Source organism: Ambystoma mexicanum, chromosome 7q, assembly GCF_040938575.1.
Source record: "Ambystoma mexicanum isolate Mex_15411 chromosome 7q, UKY_AmexF1_1, whole genome shotgun sequence".
Lineage (NCBI taxonomy): Eukaryota > Metazoa > Chordata > Amphibia > Caudata > Ambystomatidae > Ambystoma > Ambystoma mexicanum.
Genome location: NC_090941.1, coordinates 282,436,973 through 282,463,636, shown reverse-complemented (window position 1 = coordinate 282,463,636; position 26,664 = coordinate 282,436,973). Strand labels below are relative to the sequence as shown.

General features: G+C 49.7%; 1 protein-coding gene across 2 annotated transcripts in view; it reads left to right on the top strand.

Moving 5' to 3' along the window:
- NDFIP2 (Nedd4 family interacting protein 2) overlaps window positions 1-26,664 on the top strand; it is a 693,434-nt gene that overhangs the window by 432,056 nt on the left and 234,714 nt on the right. For both annotated transcript variants that reach the window (XM_069639897.1, XM_069639898.1), the window contains one exon: window positions 19,574-19,698. In XM_069639897.1, coding sequence (XP_069495998.1) covers window positions 19,574-19,698 — 125 coding nt within the window. The remainder of the gene's footprint in view (window positions 1-19,573; window positions 19,699-26,664) is intronic.

The window sequence follows — 26,664 nt, the reverse complement described above, 5'->3', positions numbered from 1 at the left end:
CGTTAGTGCTATTTTTTCGCGCTTTTTCACAAAAACTTCGATTCTTTCGGTCAAAAGAGCCTCAAGCTCCACCGATCCTACATCCGATCAACGGGGACCCGTGTCGGATTCATCTGTGCCCCTCAAGGGTGAAGATTTCGTCGAGCTACACTTCGGAGGACTCCAGAAGCTTCTCAGGCCCGGTCTCGGAGATGGCCCAGGAGAAGGGAAGCTCGACGCCCGGAAAGCTGTTCAGGGCCTGCCCTGGATGCCAGCTGCAGAACGTCTTCAAGGAGGACGAACACTCTTTCTGCCTTTACTGCCTTCATGGGGACAAGACGCACGTGGAGCTGGCGAGAAGAAGAAGAAATCTGAGCGGTCTTCTAAGACCTTTGAGGGCGCCCCGGCGACGGGGGCCCAACATAAGGCCAAGCACCGCGAGTCCGCTGGCACCGGGAGCGCCGAACGGTCGGGCTCTACGGGCGCCAGGCAGGGCGCACCCTCCCCGGCACCATCAACCACGAGCCAACGCTCTGGGTCGGGTAAGAGGAAGGCCGAGCACCCGGCGAAGCTCCTGGAGAGACCCCGGTCGAGCTCTAAGGCAGAGGAGGAGCGTGGCAGTGCCCCCTCCCTCAAGGACAAGGCGGTGAGCGCACCTAAGGTGGTGAAGGCCTTGATCCATTCGACCAAGCCCTCTATCGAAACGGTCGCGGCGGCCCTGGCCCAGCCTGTGGAGGCTGCACCAGTGGTGGCGGCCTCGGGGCCCAGAATCTCCCTGCCTCCTCGGAGGGAGTCTTCTTTCGTGCCCATCGATAGGACCCCCGTGAAACCCTCCGTGGGGAAGAAGGGGGGGCAGGGCGTCGTCGTAGATTCGGCCTCAACCTCAGAAGAGGAACTGATCGAGGTCTTAAGCCACGGCCTAGGCGTGGAACAAGACCAGCCCGTCGGAATGGGCCCCGACGCAGGTGACGACGACGACATCGTCGAGGATACCGACGGGGCCCCTGCTCGCCCGTCGGATTCCCCTCTGCCAGCGCCGCAAGACAACTCAGCGGCCTTTTTGTTGGCTATACAGTCCTTATGCTCCGAGATAAGGACGAGACTACCGTTACCGACGGAGGAACCTCTCCCGTCGGGGGATCCAGAACCGGGACCTTTTGGTGTTCCCCCTACCAAGAAAAGAAGGATCCATCCACCGCCTCCTTTTCAACCGTCGCGCCCCGTCCAGCCCTCCTCCCCGTCCACCCGAGGGGATGATACGGGGACTGACACGGCAGCGACGGGTACGGACGACGAGGCATACGACGAGGATTTTCCGTCGTCGCCTCCCACCAGGGCTTCTCCGCCCGACGAGATTGGATCGTTCCACTCAATGATCGCCAGGGCATCCGAGCTTTTCCAACTCTGCCCTGAGGAGAAGAAAAAGGAAGGCTTCCTTTACCAACGGCGCGAGACCAAGAGGAAGACGGTCCTCGCAGTGCCTCTGTTGGACGACATTTGGGATGAGGGCCTTTCCCTCCTCAAGAACCCTTCCACGACGCCAGCGAAAAGAGACCGGTACGAGAAAAAGTACCGGGTCCCGGACTCGGCCCCCCTATGCCTCCGGGCGCAGCCTACCCCGGACTCCGTCGTCTCCGCGGCAGCCAGGAAGAAAGCGGGGGGGGGTGCGGCCTCCACGTCGACTTCCCCGCCGGACGGCGAGGGAAAGAAATTGGATGCCATGGGACGCAGAGTCATCTCGTCGGCGGCGACGACGATTAAAGCGGCCAACGCCTTGGCTATCGTGGCCCGCTACGACAGGGAACTCTGGTACAAGATAGCTCCCCTGCTGGATTTTCTGCCGGACGACAAGAGGGCGGAGGCCCTTGAGATCCTGCAGGAAGGTGAGGTGGCCTCGGACCACGCCATCACCGTGGCGACGGACATCGCCGACACTGGGTTCCGCCAGATGGGCAACGGCGTTTGCCTTCGACGTCGCGGATGGCTCAAGGCTACGGACTTTCGGCAGGACGTCCAGACCAGGGTCCTGGACATGCCCTTCGACGGGAACAACCTGTTTGGGAAGACAGTGGACGATTCCCTTCAGGCCATCAAGGCGGATACTGAGACGGCCCGGGCCCTTGGAGTACTGCAGCAACGGCGGACGCCCTTTCGGAGCGGCGGAGGCAAGGGCGCCTCCAAAGGTTCCGGCGGCGGTTTCGCTTCCTACCGTCAAGCGGCCCGCTCGTCGTCGCAAGAGGCCTACAGAGGACGAGGCAAGTCTGGCGGCCCCCGCCGTCGTCGCCAAGGAGGCCAAGGCGGCAAGGCCGCGTCCAAGCAGGATTGAACCGGCCGTGGGGTCGGGCCCCCACCGAAGCACCCCGGTGGGAGGCCGGCTGGCGGGCTTCGTCAGCGTGTGGGAGTCCATCTCCACCGACCGTTGGGTGCTGGACGCCCTGGCCCGGGGCCACGCGCTCGAGTTTCAAAGAAGGTGCCCGTGCGTCCCCCCCGTGGCCAGGAAAGAACTTCACGTCCCTCAACTTCTCCTGGAGGTAAAGGCGATGCTCAGAAAGGGCGCCATCGAACTCGTCCCAAAGAGGCTTCGGGGCTCCGGAGTCTACTCGCGTTACTTCTTCGTGAAGAAGAAGACGGGAGGATGGCGCCCCATCCTGGACCTGCGACGCCTGAACAAGTTCATCAAGGCGCAGAAGTTCCGGATGGTCACCCTCCAGCACGTCCTGGGTCAGCTGGAGGAAGGAGACTTCCTATCGTCGTTGGATTTGGAGGATGCCTACTTCCACATTCCCATCCTAAAGGGGCACCGAAAATTCCTCAGATTCGTGGTCCAAGGGCGTCATTACCAGTTCAAAGCCCTTCCCTTCGGACTGCGGTCGGCACCCAGGGTTTTCACCAAGTGCCTCGCACCGGTGGCGGCGCAGCTGCGCCGCGAGGGGATTCACGTCTACCCCTACCTGGACGACTGGCTCATCCGCGCCAAGACGAGGGAGCTCGCCGTGGTCCACACGGCAAGGACCGTCCAACTCCTCACGGACCTGGGATTCTCCGTGAACTACGCCAAATCCCACCTGGTGCCCGCGCAAGTCGCACTGTTTCTGGGAGCGAGGCTCGACACAGTGTCCCTTCTGGCCTCCCCGTCGGAGGAGAGGACCAGGACCATCTTGGGCAAGGTGCAACGGATGTTGGTGGCCGACGCGGCCAAGGTGAGGTCCATCAAGTCCCTCCTCGGGATGATGTCTTCCTGCATCTACCTCATTCCCATGTGCAGGCTCCGGATGCGCCCGTTGCAAGAGTTCCTGGATGCGCGCTGGATCCAGACGACGGGCAGCTTCGAGGAAAGGATCAAGCTCGACGAGAGTTTCCGACGAGCGATACGGTGGTGGGGCACCCGCGCGCATCTGACGGCGGGCATGGACTTCCAGACCCCAGCCCACCAGGTGACTGTGACCACGGATGCCTCCCTAGAAGGGTGGGGAGCGCACACCGAAAATCTGCACGCAAGGGGACTCTGGCTCCCGACGGAGAAGTCCCTGCATATCAACGTCCTGGAGCTCCGTGCAGTGTTTTGGGCCCTCAGGTCCTTCCTTCCGTCCCTCAAGGGCAAGGTGGTGAGGATCTTCACCGACAACACCACCACCATGTTTTACATCAGGAAACAGGGCGGAACCAGGTCCCCAGCGCTGTCCAAGGAGGCGCAGGACCTGTGGCATTGGGCCGTCGCCCAAGGGATTCTTCTGGTGCCGTTTCATCTGGCAGGGATAAGAAACACCATCGCCGACTCACTCAGCAGGGAGCTGCGCTCGTGCCACGAGTGGGAACTACGGCAGGATCTGGTGGATCGCCTCTTCCGACGGTGGGGCACACCCCAGATCGACCTGTTCGCGACGGCGACGAACACCAAGTGCCGGAGGTTCGCCAGCAGGTTTCCCCAGACGAGGAGCATGGGCGATGCTTTCTCGTTCCCCTGGGAGGGCCTGTTCCTCTACGCGTTCCCTCCCTTGCCTCTGCTAATCCGGCTCGTCAACCAGCTCAAGAGGTCACGGTGCAGGATGATCCTCGTCGCACCTGCGTGGCCGAGGCAGATATGGTTCCCGGACCTTCTGGACTTGTCGGCGTCCCCGCCAATCAAGCTGCCGGCGGACGCGGATCTACTCTCCAGGGAAGGAGGCGCCATCCTCCACCACGACCCGAAGTCGCTGAACTTGCAGGCCTGGCTCCTGCAGCGCTAGAGTTTGGAGGATACGACATACCGGCCGATTGCAGAGAGGTTCTTGCAAAGGCCAGGGCGTCCTCGACTCTTAAATGCTACGGACACAAATGGAAGAGGTTCTCTGTCTGGTGCCACGCACAGAAGATTAACCCTCTACGGATTACGGCTCCCCAAGTGCTGCCGTACCTGCTGACGCTGGCCAAAGCTGGTCTGGCACACGCGTCCATCAAGATTCATCTTGCTGCGATCTCCCGATACACCAGAACCACGGGCCGGACGTCCTTGTGGTCTCATCGTCTGGTGAAAGAGTTCATGAAGGGACTGTTCAGATCGTTCCCGCCGGTGAAGGCTCCGGCCCCGGCGTGGGAGCTCAACGTGGTACTGACCAAACTCATGGGACCTCCGTTCGAGCCTCTGCACTCGGCCCCGTTGAAGTTTCTATCGTGGAAAACAGCTTTTCTCGTGGCCATCACCTCCGCACGACGAGTGGGAGAGATCCAGGCCCTTTCCTGCAAGGCCCCGTACTTGACTTTCCACGACACGAGGGTAGTGCTCAGGACGCACCCCTCCTTCATGCCCAAGGTACCGTCGGACTTTCATCTCAACGAACCCTTGGTGTTACCTGTGTTCTTCCCGTCGCCTTCGTCGCCGGCTGAGAGGACTTTGCACTCGCTGGATGTAGCTAGAGCGCTGAAGTTCTACGTGGACCGCACGAAAGGTTTTCGGAAGACGTCACAACTCTTTGTGAACTTTGGACCTGTCAATCAGGGGAAGGCTCTCTCGAAGGCTTCCATCTCCAGATGGCTCTCCGGCTGTATCATGTACTGTCACCGGTTGGCAAACCGACCGCTGCCTGGCCGTCCGAGAGCCCATTCCACCAGAGCGATCGCAGCTACCACGGCGTTCCTATCTGGTGTGCCCCTGCTGGACATATGCAGGGCTGCTACGTGGAGGTCGACGCACACCTTCACGAAATTCTACTGCGTCGACCGGGATTCCAGGGAGGAGTCCAGGGTCGGCCAAGCAGTGCTGCGCAACCTGTTCGCCTGAGGTGAGCCTGGTGAGGAGGTAAGATGCTTAATGTTGAGTTGATGTGATGCTTAATGTTGAGCCTTTGCCACCTCCCGTGGTTGTGCATGTGTGTACTGCTATGTATTCTTTATTCATGAGCATGTGAATCCATGCCAGACCCCATGCTGGAGAAGGAACAAGTTACTTACCTGTAACTGTTGTTCTCCAGCATGGGTCTGGCATGGATTCACATGCGAACCCTCCCGCCTACCCCTCTGCGGCTCTTCACTTGGTCATACTGCCACTTCACGTGCTTCCAAATCTGAAGATGGCTGCCAGAGGCGGTGCTTAGGTAGAGGGCAGTCATTGGCTGTGGTCAGTATGACGCAGAGACCAGTGATTGGTTATTACTACGAAAGACAGATCAGAAACGAAACTGATACTGGTTTTTTCTTTACCGAGGATTCCCAGCCTGACGACGGGGAATATTCATGAGCATGTGAATCCATGCCAGACCCATGCTGGAGAACAACAGTTACAGGTAAGTAACTTGTTCCTTTCAACTTGGGTACAAACGTGGAGAACTGGGAGACCAAATTGAGATCACCATCAACAAGCTCGGGAGGAAAGACCTGTGGTGACTCCCTAGACAGAGGTGGTGAAAGTGCAGAGAATGAAAAGGCAAAGAAAGCCAAGCCTGCTCTAGGCAGTTGTAAAGAATAAAGAAAACACTGTGACCACAAATCGTATCCGTATCACACAGGCCACAGAGACAACAGCCACCAGACTCAGGTATACAGGGAATCCAACTAAGATTGAACTGGAAGCTGCAGTGCACTAAATTGTCGAGAAAAGCAGCTCACGGGTCCCCTCTGCAGTGCACCAACAGCTGGCAGCAGACAATGCAACAGCGAACCCTTCGATAGCAACCGGTTCATCACTTGCTTGACACTTAAGGCCAGTCAGCAGGGCAGCCCCCTGAGCCATTTCAAAACCTTGCTGACCTTTCTTTAGCAGTTTACCTATCCGCAGAAGTTCCAGGCATGTTGCTAATGGAAATGGCAACGTCCACCAGGTGTCTCCTGGTCCCATCACACACAAGACCTTTTAAGTGGCATGACCCAATTATACCTTTTCTCTGGCCGTCTGCTGTGTTAGGTCGATTTGACACAAGTTTTGAACGATATGGATTTTATTTGCAAGTTCTTAAGGAGAAATATTAGATCAAGGGACAAAGGGTTTTCTCTAGAACAAATGAGTACATTCTAAAGCAAGACAGTGTTGCGGTTGGGTGAACAAAAAGTGGGGTTTCCCTCAGTGCCCACCCCCTTAATGCCATTACCCTTCTAAATCATAAAGTCCAAACCTATTCTCATGAGTCCGTGCCTCTATTGGGACACCCTAGTCTATAAATAATGTTCCAAAAGATATGGCCAATAGCAAAATCTCAAACCTAATCTCAACTAGTGTTTTAGTCTCCAGGCTATCCTAATCTATTAAGACAATGTTACATGGTGATGCCAACCAGTACGTTCTGAAAACCTATTCTCAAATGTCCATCCCTAAGCCAATCATAACTGAAGCGAAGGAGTTCCTGGGACGGCTCCTTCTGCTTTCACCTCTTATTCCAGGACTTCTCTCAGATTTTCCACAGTTTTCTCTTCTAGGTTTTCTCAATCCTGATAACCTCATCTGTTCAGAGTCTTCTGGCCCTTTAGGTTTGCAGCATTCTTGTAAGGTCTGGCTTTGACCATGGGTTGCTAAATTCTCTCAACCGGTCTGTGCTAGACCATGGCTTCCCTCTGGATTCACAAAAGGTCTGTCAAGAAACGAGGACACAGATTAAATTAATTTTTGGTTGATAAAGCCTAATTTATTAGAAGCTTTGCAAGGGAAAGCAGAATCAAATGATTGAATGCATATAGGAACTAGGGGAAACCTTAATGAAAATAACATATTGTGAAAAACCATGTCCAGCAGGGACAGATACAAAACTTGAACGGGGTAACCAAGTTCTGTAGGAAAGAATCAACCCTTCTCTCTTCTTAGTAAGCTTGTATCCTCCTCTGAACACCCTTCTCTAAACACAGTAGCTCAAAAACAGTGGCCATCCAAAGTCTAAATTATATTATTGTAAGTCCTGCTATCCCCCTGGCTAGCCCTAATCTAGAAACACACAAGTTAAAGTTTCTGGACAAAACAGTGGTTCAAACCTTGTGTGTAGTATTTTCCTTGGGGGTCGGCCACCAATAAAGTACTCACAGTTTCAATCCAATCTTCGTGGTTCTTTAGGGTCTCTCAGTAGACCTGTTCTCTGAATTCCTTCTTGGTTCCTTGGAGGTTCCCCTCAGACCTAGTTCTGCTGGTACTTCTTAGAATCTTCTTCCTGTTCTCAGGAATTCGTTTTTTTCTCCTCCCTTCATTAAGGCACCTTTTCAGGACCAAAAATGTCCTTTTGCCCTCCCGCCAAGGATCAGATCGCCTAAGGTAACTTGTGGAAAAATCGTGCCTCTGGCTTTCCAATTCCCCAAGAACTTGAAGGTCTCCTGTACCCTTCTTGCCAGTCTACCTTTTCAAGGGCCTCTTCTTTCAGTCTTTCCATGCTTGCACTGCCTTCCGTTCACCAGCAGTCCTTCCAGCACTCCTCTCTGTAGCAATCTCCCCTTGTATTGGGGGAGCCTCTGCATGCGTGTCTGCTTCCTCCAGTTCAAAGAGACTGAATGAACTTCTCCAGCCCCAATCATACCCGGGAGCCTTGTGGGTGTTTTCGAAGGCGGACTATGATTGGTGGTTCTTCCTATGCTCTTGTATTCTCTCATTGCATTAACTATTCCCCTTTGGAGTCTTACTCTCCACATTATGTGATTATTTTTTTAAGGCATTGAGTGGTTAATGGGGTAATAGTTTCTATTAGGTTTTAATTGGAACGGCAAGGTTTTAGAAGCGTCTGTAAAGTGTGACACATCTTGTGAAACCTTTTGGACGTTTTGCATGTCTCTGTAGCATACTGCGGTTTCCTGCAGTGAAGATTCCAGGAGATGGGAGCGTTCACACTTTTTCCTTCTTTGCACTCCTACCCATGTATTGTGGAACATGCCATGCTCGTCTCCTGCATCATCGACTTGTATGTTGAGTTGATGAACCTTCTGCATTTGCAGTTCTCTTTGGCACTGAATGCAGGGTTTGCGATTAGCAACGTGTTTCAGTCCACAGAACGTGAAGGATCGCATGTTGGGTGGTTCTCTTATCAGGCCACCCTCACAGAACAGGAAGAGGGTGGCTCCAACTCACCACAACGTCCATCCTGGACCTCAAGTTCTTTCGGGATTCACAAAAGGTCAGTAGATATTTTTCTGACTTGCCACCAGTGTCCTTTACAGGGAGTGAATGTTCTGTCACTATGGGTCAGGTATCTCTCTCACTGTTTCCCAGAGGTTGCTGGTGGCAAGCCTTAGACCATGACCAGTTCCCCCCAGGAATCTGTGGTGCTTTGGCCCCTTTGGCAAGCCTGCCTCTCCAGGGATTCCAGTGCCTTGCAACTTAAAATGTTCTTTCTTCAACCCTGCAGGCTTTGCAATGGTTCCTTCCAGGCAGTTTTTTCCTCAATGATTCTCCACCTTTCTCCCTTTTGTCAGGCAGTCGCTTCTGAATCTTCTCCTCTTGTACCATGTGAGTAGTGTCTGGCATGCCTGCTCTCTCTGGGTTCATCTCTACTTTAACAGTCCTTCCCCAACCACTTTTATTCAACCTGAGTTGGGGAGTTTTCCCTGAGCTGTAATCTGAAAGCTTTTTTTCTCTTTATTATGAGTCGTTTCTGGTGATTGGTGAATCCCAGAGGACTCTTTAATTTCATTCATCATAACCTTATTAGCCGTCTCGTGGTATTCAATAATTATCTGAAGGTCGATTCTGAGGATTTATGCCGGGCTGCGTGGTTTCAAAAGTGTCTGCGGTGTGAAGCGTCATCTTGGACAGTTCTATTGCTGGGAGTGGCTTTGCAGCATTCTGTGGCCTCTCCCTTCTGCCAGCAGCTGTATGATGGCATATGTGAGTGTACATGTGTGTTAGGACTTCTACTAAGCGCATTCATCTCCAGGTAAGTTGGGAGGTTTCGTCTCTGTGTCTGTGAACTCTGCCAGTTTGTTCAGTGTGGCCAGTCCTACACAGGATCATACCATTACCGCGCGAGACGAAAATGCAGACTTTTTTTGACAACCCCCCCTTTCTCAACATATATATATGCAGGGGATGGGGTACAGTAAATTAGTGTGAGGGTGATTAGGGGGGGTTGGGAGGGTCCTACGCCCACGTATATATGCTGTGAAAAGGGGGTCGAAAAAGACAGTCAGCATTTTCCATCGGCGCTGTAATTGCATAGATCCATCCTACACCACACTTGTCCATTCCAGGACGAACTGTGACCCTTGGTACTTCCATTGTGGTGAACTGTGTCCTATGGAGTCAGGTTTGAAGGGTTTTCTTCAGGAATGATTTCTTATGTCTCTAGGGGGAGAGAAGGTTGTTATGATCCCTCCAGTACCGCCTTTGGGAGGCACATCTGGTAGCGGTCAGACCAGCCTCCTCCCTGCTGGCTCATATCCCTCGCATACTAGCATGGGGAGGTAGGCAACTTACCACATTCACTTCCCCGTACTGAGGCCCTCCATTTTATTGTTTAGAGGGACTTAGTGTTCTGCTGCTGGCCTTTACGATGTACAACTTCAAAAGTGCAAGATTGCAATGCGAGAAGCCAATACGTTACTTTTGGGATTGTGTTCCTTTGTCGTGCCAGCCAGACCAACAGTGTCTTTGCTTGTCCTGAAAAAGTGCTTCTGGTTGTTTATGCATTCCGTGTCAGTACTCTGCATTCTCCGCATTCGCTGCGTTGTGGATTTCAGGTCTTGGCAAAATTGGCTAGGTAATGCTAGCTATTTTTATAAGGTGTTTCTATGTTTTTATCAGTTAATATTGTGGTGTTAGTTGAAGGATGGTTTGGTCAATATGTTTGTTTGGAGGTTGCAGACGTTGAGACGTGTCGGGTCATGTGGTGGTGGTATCATTGTGGTGGCCTGTTGTAGTTTTAGTTCACATGGCAGGGTTGTGGCTTTTTCTCTCTTGGTCTGTTGAACAGCCAGGCTTTTAACAGTTTCCAAAAACTCAGATGGTCTACTGCTGTCTGGATTTTTTTGCGGAGTACCTCAATATTTGTGTTTTTCTCCATAATGCCCTGATTCTGTATGTAAGTCGCCGCTTGATCTCAGTGTCTTTTTTGAGTGGTAGTGGGTGATTTGTGGTTGGAGAAATTCTCCCTGTCTGTACAGTGCTCTGTGAGTGATGCAGAGTGCTTTGAAGTGGTTTATTTTCTTAGCTGGTAACCATGGCTGGGGGTGATGTGTACCCCCTCCCTTTTTTATTTTTTCTTGCTGCAGCGTTTTGGATGAATTTTAGTTTCTTGATGAGGTAGTAGGGCATTCCTAGATATAGGCTGTTTGCTTAATCTATTCCTTTGAGTATCCGTGTTCAGAACACTATTGTTTATCATCTACAGCTCCCAAATGAATGACCTGTGGCCCTTTGTCAGGTCTAGCTTCACTATTTGTTTAACATAGGATAATACCAAATCCCAAAAGGATGTTTCCATCCTACATGACAACCAAAGATGTAAAGGATTGTAGAAGGGTAGGTATTCTGTGCTAATGCACAACACTTGCAAAACCTGTTTTGGCTGGGGGTAAATACCAATGTATTGTAATTGATATGATAAGGCATTTATAACGCGCATATACACAAGTGTTTCAAGGCGCGATGAGAAAAGGGAGGTGGAACAGAGGGAAGACTGAGCCAACGAATTTACTAGGCCAGATGAAATTGAGATCGTGCAGGGAAGTGGGGAAGGGGAAAGAGCAAGGGGAAAGGGGGAGGGGCAGTGCAGTACATAGGATTAACAGTAAAATAAATAAAAACAATAAATGACGAACTCTTTGCCATAAGGACATATGTTTAAGTTGGAATGGAATTTCCAGCCTTTTTTTTTTAAACATTCTTTTTTAAATTTTACTCTGCTTTATTGACATTTTCGTAAACCTAACAAGAAAAGACTACACAGCCACATGGCAAGTCTCGTGAATTACTCAATAGATCACAAAGGTAACATTTTGACAACCTTATCTTCTAACTCCAAAGCCCTCCTCGCACCCCTCCCCTCTGCCCCCTTCCTGATCCGACCAATTCTCCACTTTTAGTCCCATACTTTACCGCTCTGTTTTCCTTATGCAGTTAATCACAGTTAAATTCCAGTTTCTCGTATAGTTTCTACCTGTTTTCCACGCCAGGGGTGTCATCCTCCCCTAACAAGCCCTATTCCCCTTCAGTGTTTCTGCAACCCTGCTGGATATATTCCGAACAGAAGTCTGACCATTCCGTTTCGATCGACCCAGAGTCACCATGGAGTGCCGCTGTTATGCGTTCCATCACATATATATTCCGGGCTACGTTACTTTCACTCCCTCTTCCCTGGCAGCTGAACTCCCTTCTACTGTGTTGCCAGGCACGCCCTTCCCACCAGGAGAAGGCTGTGAACCATTCTCGGCAGCCTAATGTATTCTCCCTCTTGTTCCTCCAACCCGAAGAGGACCAGCATAGGAGCTCTCACTCTAGGAACTCTGTCCAGGTTCCTGATCCAGCTCGAAACTTTGTCCCAGTAGGACTGGACCTCTGAGCATCCCCACCACATATGCCTATTATCGGCTGTTGACCCGCAGTCATGCGAGCACAACAGGCTCACATTCTGATGCATTCTTGAGAGCTTAACCGGGTCATACTGCCATCTGTGCAATAGCTTCACAGCGTGTAGCTTATATTGACAGGAAACAGAGGTTTTGAAGGCCCCATGACACATCCTTAACCACGTTTGCGGTTCCAATTCCAACCCCATGTCTCTTTCCCGTTTCATCCTCATCCTATCCACTCTCCCCCTCCTTGTGTCCATCAAGGCCCTTACAGCACCCATATCACTCCCCTGGACTCTGTTAGTGTATCCAGGAGTTTCTTGAAGGGAGTGGGCTACCTCTGTATCTTATTCTTCCATGCTTCCCTAGTTGGGACCCCTTTGAGCTGTAAATAAAGAGAAGGCGGGGAGTGTACCTATCCCAAGGACCTTTTCCAGTTCCAATACTGTAAGAAATCTCCCACCTTTCCACATTTGGCCGTTCCTTTCCAGGCCTGCCTCGTACCAGGCCTGGAACCTGGCAGGATTGGGGATTTCGTCCGAACATCTGGTACCCAGGGATGCCCTAAGGGTGAGGACCACGATGTAACCCTGCATATCCCTTTCCCTTGTGACCAGATACTCCAAATAGTGCCCAGGATTGGGTGCTCACGTATCCTACCTATTAACTTTGTCCTGAGCACCCAGAGCCACTCTCCCACCGTGGCAGGCCGTAAGTAATGATTGTCCTGTCCCACCCATGGTAGATCCCGCCCCCCCGCCCTCTAAGGTGTGAAATCAGTACCCTTAGCTGGCTGGCCTTGTAGTATAGCTAAATATCTCAAAGCCCAACACCCCTGCTCTCCTTAGGAATACTCAGGACATCACTAGAAACTCTAGGTTTCTTCCCCTGCCACAGGAATCATAAAAGAGTTCCCTTGGTCGCTTTGAAATAGAGGTCGGGAATCTGAGTAGGTACCACCTGGAACAGGTACAAGATCTTGGAGAGAACTACCATTTTAAGCGCATTCAGCTGTCCCATCCAGGAGATGGTCAACTCCATCCATTTTACCAAATCTTTCTCCAGGGTAGTGCTCGGGGGGGGGGGGGTGGTTGGCATCATACAGACCGCCAAGCCCTCTTGTAACATTGATACCAAGATACCGCAAGGGCCCCATGTTGACCTCTATGCCCAGTGGGAGTAAGCGCCCCAAATCATTATCCTTGTTTCTATCAAGGGAAACAGTACCGACTTGCCTTTGTTCATTTTAAAGCCTACAATACGCCCGTATTCCTCTATTCGTCCCACCGCTGCCGGCACCGATGGCAACGGGTTTACCAAATGGAGGAGAATGTCATCTGCATACAACCCTACTTTATACAACTGCTTACCCACCCCAATCCCTTCAATTCTACAGTTCTCACTCAACCTGTGGGCTAATGGTTCCAGTGAGAGTGCAAAAAAGTCGGGCAGAGCAGGCACCCCTGTATTGTCCCTCTTTCCAAATGAAACCAATGCAAGTATCCCCCATTCACAGCCACACGTGACCTGGGGGAAGAGAAGAGTGCCATAATACCCCTTATGAGTCCCTTACTTACACTGAACTTAATTAGTACAGCCTCTAAGTCCCACTCCACCCTGTCAAAGGCTTTCTCGGCATCTATGGAGAGAAGTGTGGGGTTGCCCTCCCGGCCCTGCACCTCATTAATCAGATGTAGTGTCTTCCTCATGTTATCGGCTCCTTGTCGCCCTCCCACAAACCCCACCCAGTCTGAGCGGACCAGTCTAGGCAAATGTCCTTCCAACATTGCGGCTATTACTCTGGCATAGATTTTGGCGTCTATACTTGGGAGAGAAATCGAGAGCCACAAGCCTGGGGATTCCTGCCCTCCTTCGGTATCACTGTGATAAGAGCCCGTATAAAAGAGTCTGACGCTTTCCCTGTGATCAAGATATCATTAAACAATGCTGTTAGGAAGGGGAGCAGTGCCAGGAGGAAGGACTTATAAAATCCTAATGTGCAGCCGTGTTCCCCGGAGCCTTACCTAACTTCAACCACCCAGTGGCCATCTTAATTTCATCCCCAATGATTGGAGCTTCTAGGGTTTCTGATTTCGTTTTTGTGAGTAGGAGGAGGTGGGAATCTGCCAGATATTTCCCGCTGTCCCTTCAATCCTGTACAGACCTTCATAGAATGCTGCAAATGCCTCCTGGATCCCCTCAGCTGATTCCTCAGAGGCCCTCCTTCCTCCCCCGACCTCCTCAACCCACCTTTCTGCCTGCTGTCCCCATAGCGGAGCTGCCAGGAGAGCGTCCGCCTTCTCCCCTTTCTCATAAAACCTGTTAAAAAAAATTCCCTGTTGAGGACTATCTTTCCTTCCTCGGAGTCTCAATTCCTCCCTCACACCTCTCGCCTCTTGAATGAGGTCCTCCTTGCCATTTGTGGTCGACTGCGTCTGCCTCTCCAGGGCCCTTATTTTGTCCCTCGGTCCTCTTTCTATAAGGGTACGTTCCCTTTTTTTTGCGAGCCCCTTCTCTGATCAATAGCCCTCTCCACGTAGCCTTCGCTGCATCCCACACAATGTCCTTGCGCACATTCCCAATGCCATTAAGTTAAAAAGAATTCTGTGATACCCTTCTCCATCTCTCCCCTGAAGCATGTGCCCTCCCACAGAGACTCATTAAACCTCCATTTTGAGCCCTTAGGACAAAGGCCACTCCATCCAATATCAACCGACACCACGTCATGGTCCGACCGACTAATAGGGTGGATTGCTGACCCCAGTGCCGAGTCCCATAGGTCCCTGAATATGTACAGGTAATCTATTCTCATCAGGGTCCCAGGTGGGGCGGAATAGAAGGTGAGCCCCCTGTCATATGGATGTAGGTGCTGCCATATGTCTGCATCCCATAGAGCTCCATAGTCGTTCCCATTTCCCTGCCTGCCTGATTCTGGGGCTCATGCTCCCCGGGGTGCCTGGACTGTCGGTCCAAGCTGACATTGCTACAGACATTGAAGTCTCCTCCCAGTATAAGGTGTTTACCACCCTCATTCATTATTTTTTTCCAGAGTTCTCTGCAGGAAATAATAATAATAATTTGGCATTTATATAGCGCTACGAACCCTCAGGTATCTGAGCACTGCTTATTATTACCCACAATGTGTAGTGGTCAACCTCCATTGACCCTGATTGGAGGCGTACATCTTGGCAAATGTGAACATGATTTTCTGAATCAGACCCTAGATCAAAACTGCCCTTCCCTCCACGTCGGACCACACCTTAGTGACCTTCATTTGGAGCCCCTCTGCGGACCAGAATCCCAGCCCCGGCCTTTCTCTTTATCCCCGAGCCCCAAAATCGCCCCCACCAAACCCATGGGATCTTACGTTCTTTGCCCCACAAGTATTTTGTCTACTGGAGGAATAGGACTTCAATCCCAGATATTCTAAATTCCCTTGCATCCAGGGACTGCTTGGCCGGGGAGTTGAGCCCCTTCACATTCAACGTGCACACCCTCAAGCTGTTTCCCCTATCAGCCCCCATTGGATCATCTATACCCGAATCTTGTTTCCCACCCCATTATCCGCCAAGGAGTTGACCCTCCACGTTGCACCATATCAGAAAGGAAGTGTGCGTATATCTTGTTGGATCAAGAAGTTCTAAAAACCCTGTTTCCCCCAGGAGCCCCTTTCCCCCCCACCCCCCCTCCCTGCACACCCCACATTCGCTTAGGCGCCTGGCCCCCTCCATTTACTTTCACTAGAAGAGTGCCGAACCACCGTACAGGCCTGAAACTCAGGCCCCTGCTCATGACACCTCAATCCCCAGTGCCCCACCCGTGCCCCAACTTCAATTAACTTTCCAAACCTACAACTGCTTACGGACCACGTGGTCCCATCTATCCCAACTGTAAATGTAGAATGCAACAATCTGGTCCCCCACTGTGTAAACTCTTCCCCCCCCCTCGGGCCCCTCCTTCATGACAGGCCAACGGACCCTTCAATCAGCAACGCCCGATATATGTCCTCTGCCAGCAATGTGTTCAGGGCGTGCCAGCTGGGGGTATTCAACTTCTGAAACTTCTTTGATTCGGCGACCCGCTTTCTTTGCCCCCGCTGGGGGATTAAGGTCAATGAACTGTGGGCACACGCTCCGTTCTCGGGGGCCCACACCTTTCCCAGAGACCCCTAGTTACTGATCCAAAGCTGGGGCCACTTGCGTGTCCCAATGGTTTGGCGCCGTTCCACTATTTCGGAGCTCTGCCCAAAGAGCCCATCCTGAGCCCATGCGGGGCTCAGTTTGCCTTCTGGGGATCTTGATATGCCATTGTCTGTCCGCTCCACCTTCACCTTGTGAGTCAGAGGCCCCTTCATCGGCTACAAGAAACTCCCCAATTACTCTGTTTATTTCTTCCTCCGTGGCAAGTCTGTACTTCAGGACTTCTAACTCAAAGGAAATTGAGAACGAAAATCCCCATCTAAATCGAACTCCTTTCTCATTTAACCATTTCGTCAAGGGGAGATATGTTCTTTTTGTTAGGCAGAAACCTGTGCAGTTCCCTTAGGGACCACTGCAAAAGATTTAGGACTACAGGTGGTTGGCAGTAAACCCAATTGGTAGCAGTCTGTACCACCCAGATTTACCTGGTAGCTGTGGCTGAGCAGTCGGACTTCTCTCAAGATGAGTAAGGCAGTATATAGAGTATACACAATAGGTACAGAGATACAGTAGCACAAGCAAACACTGACCAGAGCTTTGGTGTAAAAGTATATAATTATTTATTTAAAGACACACTTGTAAATTACATTAGCACACACAGAGGTAAGTAAATTCAACACAGTCACTATTATATATCTACAACCCTAATTACTTATTAGACAAGTCTTAGTGAGAAACACCACTTATTTTGAGACAGAGGTGAGCGCTTAACGTAAGATGGCACTCTAATAAGTTATTTAAAAAGGGAGGGAAAAAGGCAGAGTTATGAAAGCACACAAATCTCAATACTTTTCAAAGAACCACAGTGAGGCAGGTTAGGCAAAAGTCTACTGTAGAGCAAGGAAGTTCAAATGCCAGGCCCACTCTTAGAGAGAGCAAGCGAAATGTGTCCAGGATCACACAGTGGGGTTATGCCCAAAGAGTCTTTGTAAATAGTTCACAAAAGATTGAGATCAAGTCAGGAAAAGTTAGTTAACAGGCCCCAGGCTAACCCAGGTTAGAAAGTCGAGGATTTACTGTCACCCCGAACGATCTGTCGCAAGGGAAGCCAGGCGGGACACAGTACCTGAACATGGGAAGAACGCTTCAGCGGGGGCAGTTGTTCCTGGCAGCGGGTGCAAGTCGGTGTTGCGTCTAGAGGAAGAGGAGGTCTCGACGGGGAGGAAAGCTGAAGGTCGTTGCACTGCCAGGTAAGAAACCAGCCGCAGAGTTTCCCGGTTACAAGGTACCACCCTTTTCTCCGCAGTAGTGGTAAACCGTTGTATTCCGGTTGCCGGGGTGCTTGGCGCGGGCAAGGTGGCCACGAGATGGTACAGGAAGGCGAAAAGACGGGCAAACTGATTATCCCCACCAGTCAAAGGAAGAAAACTCTCCGGGCTGGAGATCTCCTCAGTCGTCGGGACCGTGGTGAGACGGTTCAGCAGGGCTCCACTGGTGGTGTCGTCGTTGCAGGTCGGCTAATCTTCTCCCTCCTCGGATTCTTTAGGTCCTGTGGTGACGTCTGAAGTTCCAGTCCCCAAAGCTCTGCTTTTATGCAGAAAACCCCCATTCATTCAGCTTAGCTGTCACTCAAACATGCAAAGTGGTAAGCCGGGCGGCTCACCACTTGGGCCAATCACACAAGAGTGCGACTTGAGTTGCCGAGGCAACTCAGTCCAGGGTGCCTAAACCCCCTCCCACAACCCTGTGGTACCCAGACAGAGTGGCACTACTTTTGGAAGCTTCTGTGGAGAAGCCCGCCAAAAAGTGGAACAAAGGGCTCGACTTGGGTTGGAGTCACAGAAGCGAACACAAACGCCATTTTGGAACCAGGTTTCGGCAAAAAATACCAACCGGTGAATTTATATTAATTTAATAAACCGGCGGTATGTTCGAGCCTATTTTAAAAAGTGGTAGCCTGGAACAATGGGAAAATCCCATAGGAATATATTTGCGGTCGAATATAAAAAGTAGTGTCCACTGCCACCAGCCAAAACACGGTCGGGGGGGGACTGGACAGTGCCCCCTCTAACAGGCCCCGGGGCAATCGAATTGCCCCGACCAGTATGTCCACAATATGATGGTTTGTACTGGTTCTGTTTGCAATTTGAGACTAGTAAAGCCAATGGTGACATTACATGCCCTGGGAGACATAGTCAGTCCCAGGGTATGGAGTCTATGTTTGGGGGTCGCGAGGACACCCCTGGGTTACGGCACGGAGGGTGCTGTGTAACCCACATACCAAAAACACATGAAGCCCTATGGAGTAAAGGACCCCATAGCCCATACAACGCATACAAAGTCAAAGGAACACCTCAAATCATGTCTAAAAGTGGGAGGAAAAGAGTCTCACTCTTAGCAGGAGATAAAATAAACCCCAAAAATCCAGCAAAGCTGCTGGGGGACTCATTAGGTTTGGGAAATTAGCCTTTACAGAGAATTCTCCCTAACACTTTTCTTTGTGAGGGTCAGGGAAGACCGGTCCTGAAAAATTGTGATCCTGGCTGCACCCATCATTAGGGTCCATTGGCTCACCTGTGGTCATTGTGTGCACCTGTGGCAGTTGGCTACACTGCATGTTGCCATTTACGGGTGGTCCACGATGCCTGTGATACCGCCATCGTGCAGGCCCTATTTACCGCCTTCGGGATGCCAGTAAGTGCATGCCCGTATGACTTTTGCTGTCCTCCTGTTAGCAGCTTCCCGGTATTGCCGCCGCAAAGGGGCGCATGTACGCGTGCATGCCGGTAAGAAGGGGCACGGTACGGGCGGGGGCGGCATTAACGGGTCTTAGGCTCGTAATGGCCTGGACAGGCAAATGATACTGGTAATACCATTCTGCCTTCCTTTTTTCTTTACCTCCATGCTCGTAATGAGGCCTTATGTCTCATTCTCTCCGTTTCCATCACTCTTTCGATATCTCAATCTCTGTACCCCTCCACGCATCGCAGCGGAAACCCAAGGGATTACTGTGGCGCTGTGGCTGTTAATCCTCCCGTTCCACTCCTTTACCGGTTTTGTCTTTAAAAACGAAGAATACATATTATGAAATTGTTAGCATGACAGAATGTTCTTTTCACTATAACGTTAACAGGGTCGGGCTGGGGCATAACACTGTCCCAACACCAATGGAAAAAATGGCCTACAATTGTGAATAGCAGAAATTCATTCCTTTAGGGACAGACTGTTTGAGTGTTCCCACAGGGGGAGTTTTTTGGTCAAATATGTTGCAAATTCTGCATTTTAAAAAATGTGTTCAGTTACAGTGACACTTTTCAAAACTACTAGTCACATAGTGAATTAACTAATCAAACTGGCCCACACTAGCAAGTTGGGCATGGAATTCGGGCATTGCTCTATAGGCAGTCTGAGCCTGAACGTGAACCCTGATCAACCGTAACAAATGAATACAACGTTATTTTGTTAAAGTAATGGTGGCATAACTGATAGTTTGATTTTTTCATCCGCAGTGGCATTTATTTTCAACTGGATTGGATTTTGTTTATCCTTCTGTATAACGAACACTATCGCGGGGAGATATGGTGCCATCTGCGGGTTTGGACTGTCTCTGATTAAATGGATCCTGATTGTTCGGGTGAGTCTCTTAAAATGCAGTTTGAGCATTTGATTAATCACTGGAAGCTAATTTTACATCACCAATTTACTTTGCATTGGTTCTTCATCTAAGGAAACCGTGCTCCAGCTTTAATCATAATGGGAAATGTTTGATGAAATATAGTTAGAAATGATATCGAATTCATTGAGTTTGTGTTTTTATTTTTAATGACAAAATGAGGAACCTGTAGTTCACCTTATTTTCCACATTGTGTCGCTGTTTCTCAACTGATTGGCGAAGCGGGACATTTCGGCGGGGTGGGATCGGCAAAGTCCATAGATACCGGCACATTCCGCAGAAGCAGACTTGGATCGCGCATGGTTGAATGTGTGGCTCTACTTTGTAATACCTCATTTTTCAGTACTGAGCTTTCCACTTTGATTTATTGTTCGTAGAAAATGTAGGATAACTGGTTGACCATAGTTATCATAAAGTGTTCATTTATTCCTAAAGTTGGTATAGTTCATACCCTGTATACGAAGAAAAGACATTGTGAAGCAGTCCGAGGTATATTTTAATGTTCTTCTGAACGTGATTACCTTTTCTATTAGTTGATTTGTAGTATGCAGTGTGTCATATTATGTCCCCTTTCAGGTCGATGGCAATTTAAAATGTTAGTACCAGAACGTTCATACCAGAACTAATTTCCAGTTGAATTCTTTCAGTGGGTCACCAGGGTTCGCAACTGCGAACCCCCCCTGAGGTCTCCCTTGCAACCCCCAAAAAAACTTTTTTAAGTAATTTTTTTTTTAATTTTAAGCTCATCGACTGTGGCGAGTGGTTCTTTGTTTCTGGAGTACCTGGCTTTCTTGCTCAGGCGTCTTAAAAAACATGGGGTTCTAAAAGTGTAACACTTTGAGCAGTGACCCTAAATAAGAAAGAATAGGAATAACAAATAATGTGTGTTTCTGGAATTCTATACAATAATTGCTAGACTCATTAAAGGTTTGTTACGGCACACTTCAGGGGGTGAGTCACTGATTTAGGATGTTCTTTAACACCGCAAATCAGACGTTCATTCTTCTGAGGTCGCTAAATAAGTACCAACACAGGATGGGTGATATTGTATGTATATTTGTTCTATATAAAGCGCTTAAGCGTGAGTGCTAAATAATAACGCATCATTATCGTTTGTCCTTGGACGTCTGCTTGCATTCACAGTACTTTCGTAATATGGGCCTATACACACTGATATTGATACATATGGTGATCCATTCTTGAATGAAATGTATATCACATTATAGTTATATCGTAACCATATTTTTTGTAGAGTACTTAGGAACAATGCTATGTGATGCCACTAACTGTTTTGTCAAGGGGTGAAAGGTCACGTCCCATCGCTTCCCATGATGTCACTTCAGGGTGGGGTCAAATGCCATCACTTCATGTGACTTCATCAGAGGCCATGGGTCGTGTGATGTCACTTCTTGGTGAAATGACGTCACTGCGTTAGTTTACCTAATGATAACACTTGGTAAAAGGTGCCCATTTCACATCCTATGCGTGAACATAGTTTTAGTTACTGGGTTTCATCTTTTCTCTTGCAGTACATGCACTCTCAGTAGAACTGAATGCGTTCTCTCGCTTGCAAAGCATCTGATGCTCCGAGCCCACCTCTATACAGGGTTTAAGCATTTAATCCCTGAAATGGTGCACCGTCAAACACTAATTTACATCCTGTCAATTTGTGCAAACACTCGCTCAGCCCTAGAAGACGTCCTGACTAAAGAACCCGCTGCCATTCTGGTACTGTAGGTAGCCATCCCACCCTAAATATGAAAATAATTATTACAGGTACACAGTACTGGATTACATCGAGCATTCAAGTCTGGATCCTTAATAAACCGTTTTAAACATCTGCTTGAGCGATTGTGGAGACCAAATAAACTGTTAGCATGTTCACTGATATGCGAGCCTCTTCTTTAAAACCCTCCTAAATGAATGTTGATTTCCCTTTTTAAAAACGGATAAATGGAAATTGGTTCGCAACAAGACTTTGGAAGTGGTTATGGCCCCGTGCTACACAGCGAGTCCATACTATGTCTGCAAGGAATAGCTTGGAAAAGGGTTATGGCCGTATTTTGGAAACTTGATGAATTATTTTTAAATTAAAATGGCATCAATCTCAATTACCTCTTAGTCCTTTTACATTTATAGCCACTACAAGCCTGCAAATTGGCCAATGGAAGCTGCTTAAAATCACAAAACTACCGATTTTCTAGTTTCAAGACACACTTATTCATGTCGCCAATGAAGTTGAGACGGTTGGTCATGTGGACACTCTGAGCTTTGCAGTGTATATTGTTGCCCCCGCTTATTTAAACATGAGGGAAAGCAATGTGGCGCCCTAGCATAAGTGCCATTTGCATAAATTGGAGAATCTCTCTTGGCTCCTATAATTAAATCAGTGCTCTCATTAGGTGTACGCGGGTGATTGTGAAAGCTTACTCATTTTACAAATCCTCAGATTAGACATCAGATAACAAGGTACGAAATTGAGGAGAGCTATTTAGCTCCCGATTGAAGCCAAGAAAATCCCCTGGTTAACCGGACACCAAAACTGCTACCAGGAGCTAGTTTTGGCGCTGATAGCTAACTGGTGCCATACAAACATACTTATGTGACATTAACCCTGTGTGTGTTAAGCAAGGTGTATAAAGAAGCAGCATGACTTATCTAAAAAGCATGTAAAGTATAATGGTCATATGGGTTAGACATCATTTAAAGGTTGCATCTCTCGTGAAAGTTAGATTTGTGGAACCTTATATAGATATAAGCGTGTGCTGCAAACTCTCATCTCAGAACAGGTTATCATGCCATGTTCTTTCTGGAGAGGAGCGAGCGCCTGCTACCTTTTTTGACATATTTGCAAGGAACTGGGGATTGGTCACCCTAAGTTACCCGAGGGCAACCAGACGTGGACTCCCTGCGCTCAGAGAGGCACAGCTTCACCTCACTGATGAGGCCCAAAAAGGCTGAAACACGTGTATGGGGTTGCTGGTGGTACTCTTGTTCAGAGAGGAATTGCCATAGCATTTTGGTGCTGGACTGCCCATGTGGGCGGGACAAAGACTGATATGCAAATGGATATTTCCCATCTGTGAAAGGTACAGTGAGCAAAAAGCGTGTGCTGCAAACTCTCATCTCAGAACAGGTTATCATGCCATGTTCTTTCTGTAGAGGAGCGCCTGCTACCTTTTTTGACTTATGTAGATATAAGCTCATTTGCTGGAGGTAGCTCGTGCTCGCTGGTTGAAGCCTGATTTCTAGGAGCTGCTTTTAGCTCCTGCTCATCCAGTGGTTATTCCAATCCCTGAGATAGCCTTCAATAGCCCCTTTCCAGACGGTAAGGCATTGTGCCAACCATAACTTCTCTCATGCCTGTTTATTCAGTGGGTAAATGTTCCACTATTCCTTGTTTATCTGGAAAATTGCCATAATCCAGAAGGAATTGGCAACTAAGAAGCACTTTATTGCTGGTTAGATCATATCTCACTGGCTTATTGCAATAGGTCCAGATGAGTGGCATTGGCCATCCTGACCCCTTTGCCTGTGGCATACGTTGTGCCTGATGGGTTTAAGCTTGTTATCAACTTTATTTCACCTTGTTATGGAGGGGATATGGACAAGAAGGTTCTGGTTGCCTGCTGCACTCAGAATTCTCCAGTATCCCGGTTATCGTTCTATCTCAAGTGTCATTGAAGGATCATGGCTATTGCTTTTAGGATTGTCCTGCATTAAACACATCCTGCATGTAAATTGGCAATGTAATTCGACTAAGAGCAAATTTCTCCTTTCCTTGGTTAAGTCTTGACACTTTTGTCCAGTTCTGGATTCTGGATTGCCCTAAAGTGTCTGAGACTTTTTTTGAAATCCGTATTCCATACCGCTACTTGGCTAGCCGAGGAAGCACTAACGTTTGATCACATCCCTCCTTTTCGAAGGGATTGTGTCCTCCGACGTATTCCTATTCCTTATCTTTGATAATACGTTTCCAGCTTGCTGGCCTCAGAATTTTCTTTCTGTAGAGGGCGCTGCGCGTCGGCGCCCGCCGAGTTGATGTCCCTCGACGGCCACCGTATCGGCGCTGACGTCATCATGCCCATAAATAGCTACGCGCTGCGTCCGTTGCTCAGTTCCGTTTTTCTGCGCTTTGTGGGGCCTCGGAACATCATTGCTCAGTTCAGTCAGGATAACTACTATAATCTCCTCGAATAATACCTTCTCGTTCTCAATGGCATCTTCATCGGAACCGACGACGCCGCGATCCGGCTTCAAGAAATGTCGAGACTGCGGTAAAAAAATGTCGATAACGGATCCACACAGGATCTGCTTGTGGTGCTTGGGATCTGAGCACCATTGTTCGGAGTGTGAGGACTGCATGTCCATGACGGAGAAAGCCCTGAAGTAGTGCAAGGGGAAGCTTGAGAGAGGTAAGTCAGTCAAAACCTCCTCGAAGGTTTCTTCGGCTGAGTCGAGGCATTCGTCTCCTCGCCGTTGAAAACATTCCCATTCTAGATCTCGAAGTAGCTCTCACCATTCGTCGAGATCAAGACACTCAAAAAAGAGACGTCGAAGATCCCCTTCCTCATCGTCTTCTGTGTCCCCAGAAAGGGTCTCCTGTCCCACTAAACACAGCTCTCAAGCTGAGTGGGAAGAATTCAGAAAGAAAATGTTAAGCGTCTTCAAGAACGCGGCCTCGACCCCCTCGAAGACAGCTGAGGGTGATACCGCGAGTGAAAAACCCAAAAAATCAAAATGCCGCGAGTCGCAGCACCCGGCGAAACATTCCACCCGAGAGCGCCACGAGCCATCGGGTAAGAAGGCACCGTCTTCGACGCCGTCGTCGAAGATTCCTTTGACGCATCGGTCGATCGACTCGACGCCATCGTTGACGCCGATGAAAGAGAAGACGAAGGCCACTCCGCAGCCAACGGTGATTCCAAGGGCCTCCGGCACGACGCCGAGACCGTCGTCGATGTCCTCGAGTAGGATCAGGATCGTCTCGAGTTCTTCGAGACCCCTTCCAGTTTTTTCGACCCCGTTCTCGGTGCCTTCGGAGCCTGTCACATCGGCATCGACATTTTCTCGCACAATAATGACGAGTTTGGCTCCTTCTGCCTTAGAGATGGGTTTTACACCATTTCAGAGGTCAGAGTACCCTGGACTGTCTTCAATTTATGAAGAGGGGGAAGATTCTGACCAGGAAACATTTGGTTTACAGAGAACCACACTGCCTATTTCAGAGGATTTCACCTCTGAGGAAAGAAGGCTGAAGGACCTACAGGAGTCACTACATGAGGCAAGTGGGCTGGACACTTCCCCAGAAGTGGAATTTGTTAAATCAGACCCAGGAGAACATGCCAAAACACCCTATAGAACCCTTATGGCAAGAATTATTGAATTTATGGGTTGGTCTGCGCCTTCACCTGTTTTTCAACAGGATGACCTAACAGACATATTAGACAAAGGTCCACAGGAGGACCCTGTGGTCCCCTTCCATGCAGCCTTACAAAGGAAAATTACATCTAATTGGGAAACTCCTGAAGTTATCCCTGCGGTCAATAAAAGATTGTCAGCCAAGTATAGGGTAGCGGCTGCTGACCCTGAATACTTATCAAAACACCCGACTCCAGAGAGCCTGGTGATTCAAGCGGCAACTTCATCTAGCAGTAGGACCGCTTACCCTACTGTCCCACAGGATAGAGATGACAAGAGGTACGATTCTATGGCGAAGAAAGTCTTTTCTGCTTGTAGTATGGCGTAGAAGTCCATCAACGCCACCTGTACGCTCGCCAGGTTCAGTCACACACTATGGGAGTGTGCTTCATCAGCGGCTGACTGCATACCCGAAGGAGAGGAAAAGGAAGCCTTCCTTAACATTATTAAAGATGGCAAAGATGCCATGTGCGAATCACTTCAAACTGGCATCGATTCCGCTGACCGTATCAGCAGGGCCATGGCGGCAAGTACAACAATCCGCAGGCATGCATGGTTGCGAAAGTCTGGCTTTGCTCCAGATGTACAGGCCAGACTTTTGAATATGCCCTTTGACGGCTCTTCACTATTCGGGAAAAAAGCTGATGACAGTCTGGAAAAGTTGCAGACTTCTAAAGCAGCAGCAAAATCTTTAGGAGCTGCTATCCGCCAAACTCCTTTTCGCCCCTCAGGAACCTCTGGGAGAGGAAAGTCCTTTCGCTATTATTCCGCATTCGGGAAAGGCAGAGGACAGCCGGCTCAAAGAGGCCAAAGGAGATCCACCCGAGGTGGACGGGTCAAAAGTACTAAGGCCGCAGCAGCAGCAGGTGCCTCTTTACCCTCGGCATCCACATCAGCCGCCCCCAAACCACTCTGAGGCCTTCCCACACAATACACCTGAAGGGGGCAGGTTAACTCACCATTTGACGGAATGGCAGGCTATAACGTCAGATGCTTGAGCATTGGAGACAGTTGCCCAGGGTTACTGCCTAACCTTTCTACACATTCCTCAGAGACATCCACCGGGGAACAGCTCTCTAAAAGTTCCAGATCTGCTCCTCTTGCAGGAAATTTTAGACCTGCTAGAGAAAGGTGCCATAGAAACGGTACCTGTAGCGGACAGGAACAAGGGCTGGTACTCCCCCTACTTTCTCATACCAAAGAAGGACGGAGGACTGAGACCCATCCTGGACGTACGAGAATTGAACAAGTTCCTCAGGAAGGACAAGTTCAAGATGGTAACTCTCTCTCAGATCCTTCAGGCCCTCCAGCTCCAGGACTGGCTGGTATCTATGGACCTTCAGGATGCTTATTTCCATGTGCCAATCCATCTCAAACACAGGAAATACCTGAGGTTTGCAATTGGCGACTCTCATTATCAATTTCGAGTTCTGCCATTTGGGCTGACCTCTGCCCCGAGGGTCTTCACCAAGCTGATGTCGGTAGTGGCGGCGAGTCTAAGGAGGG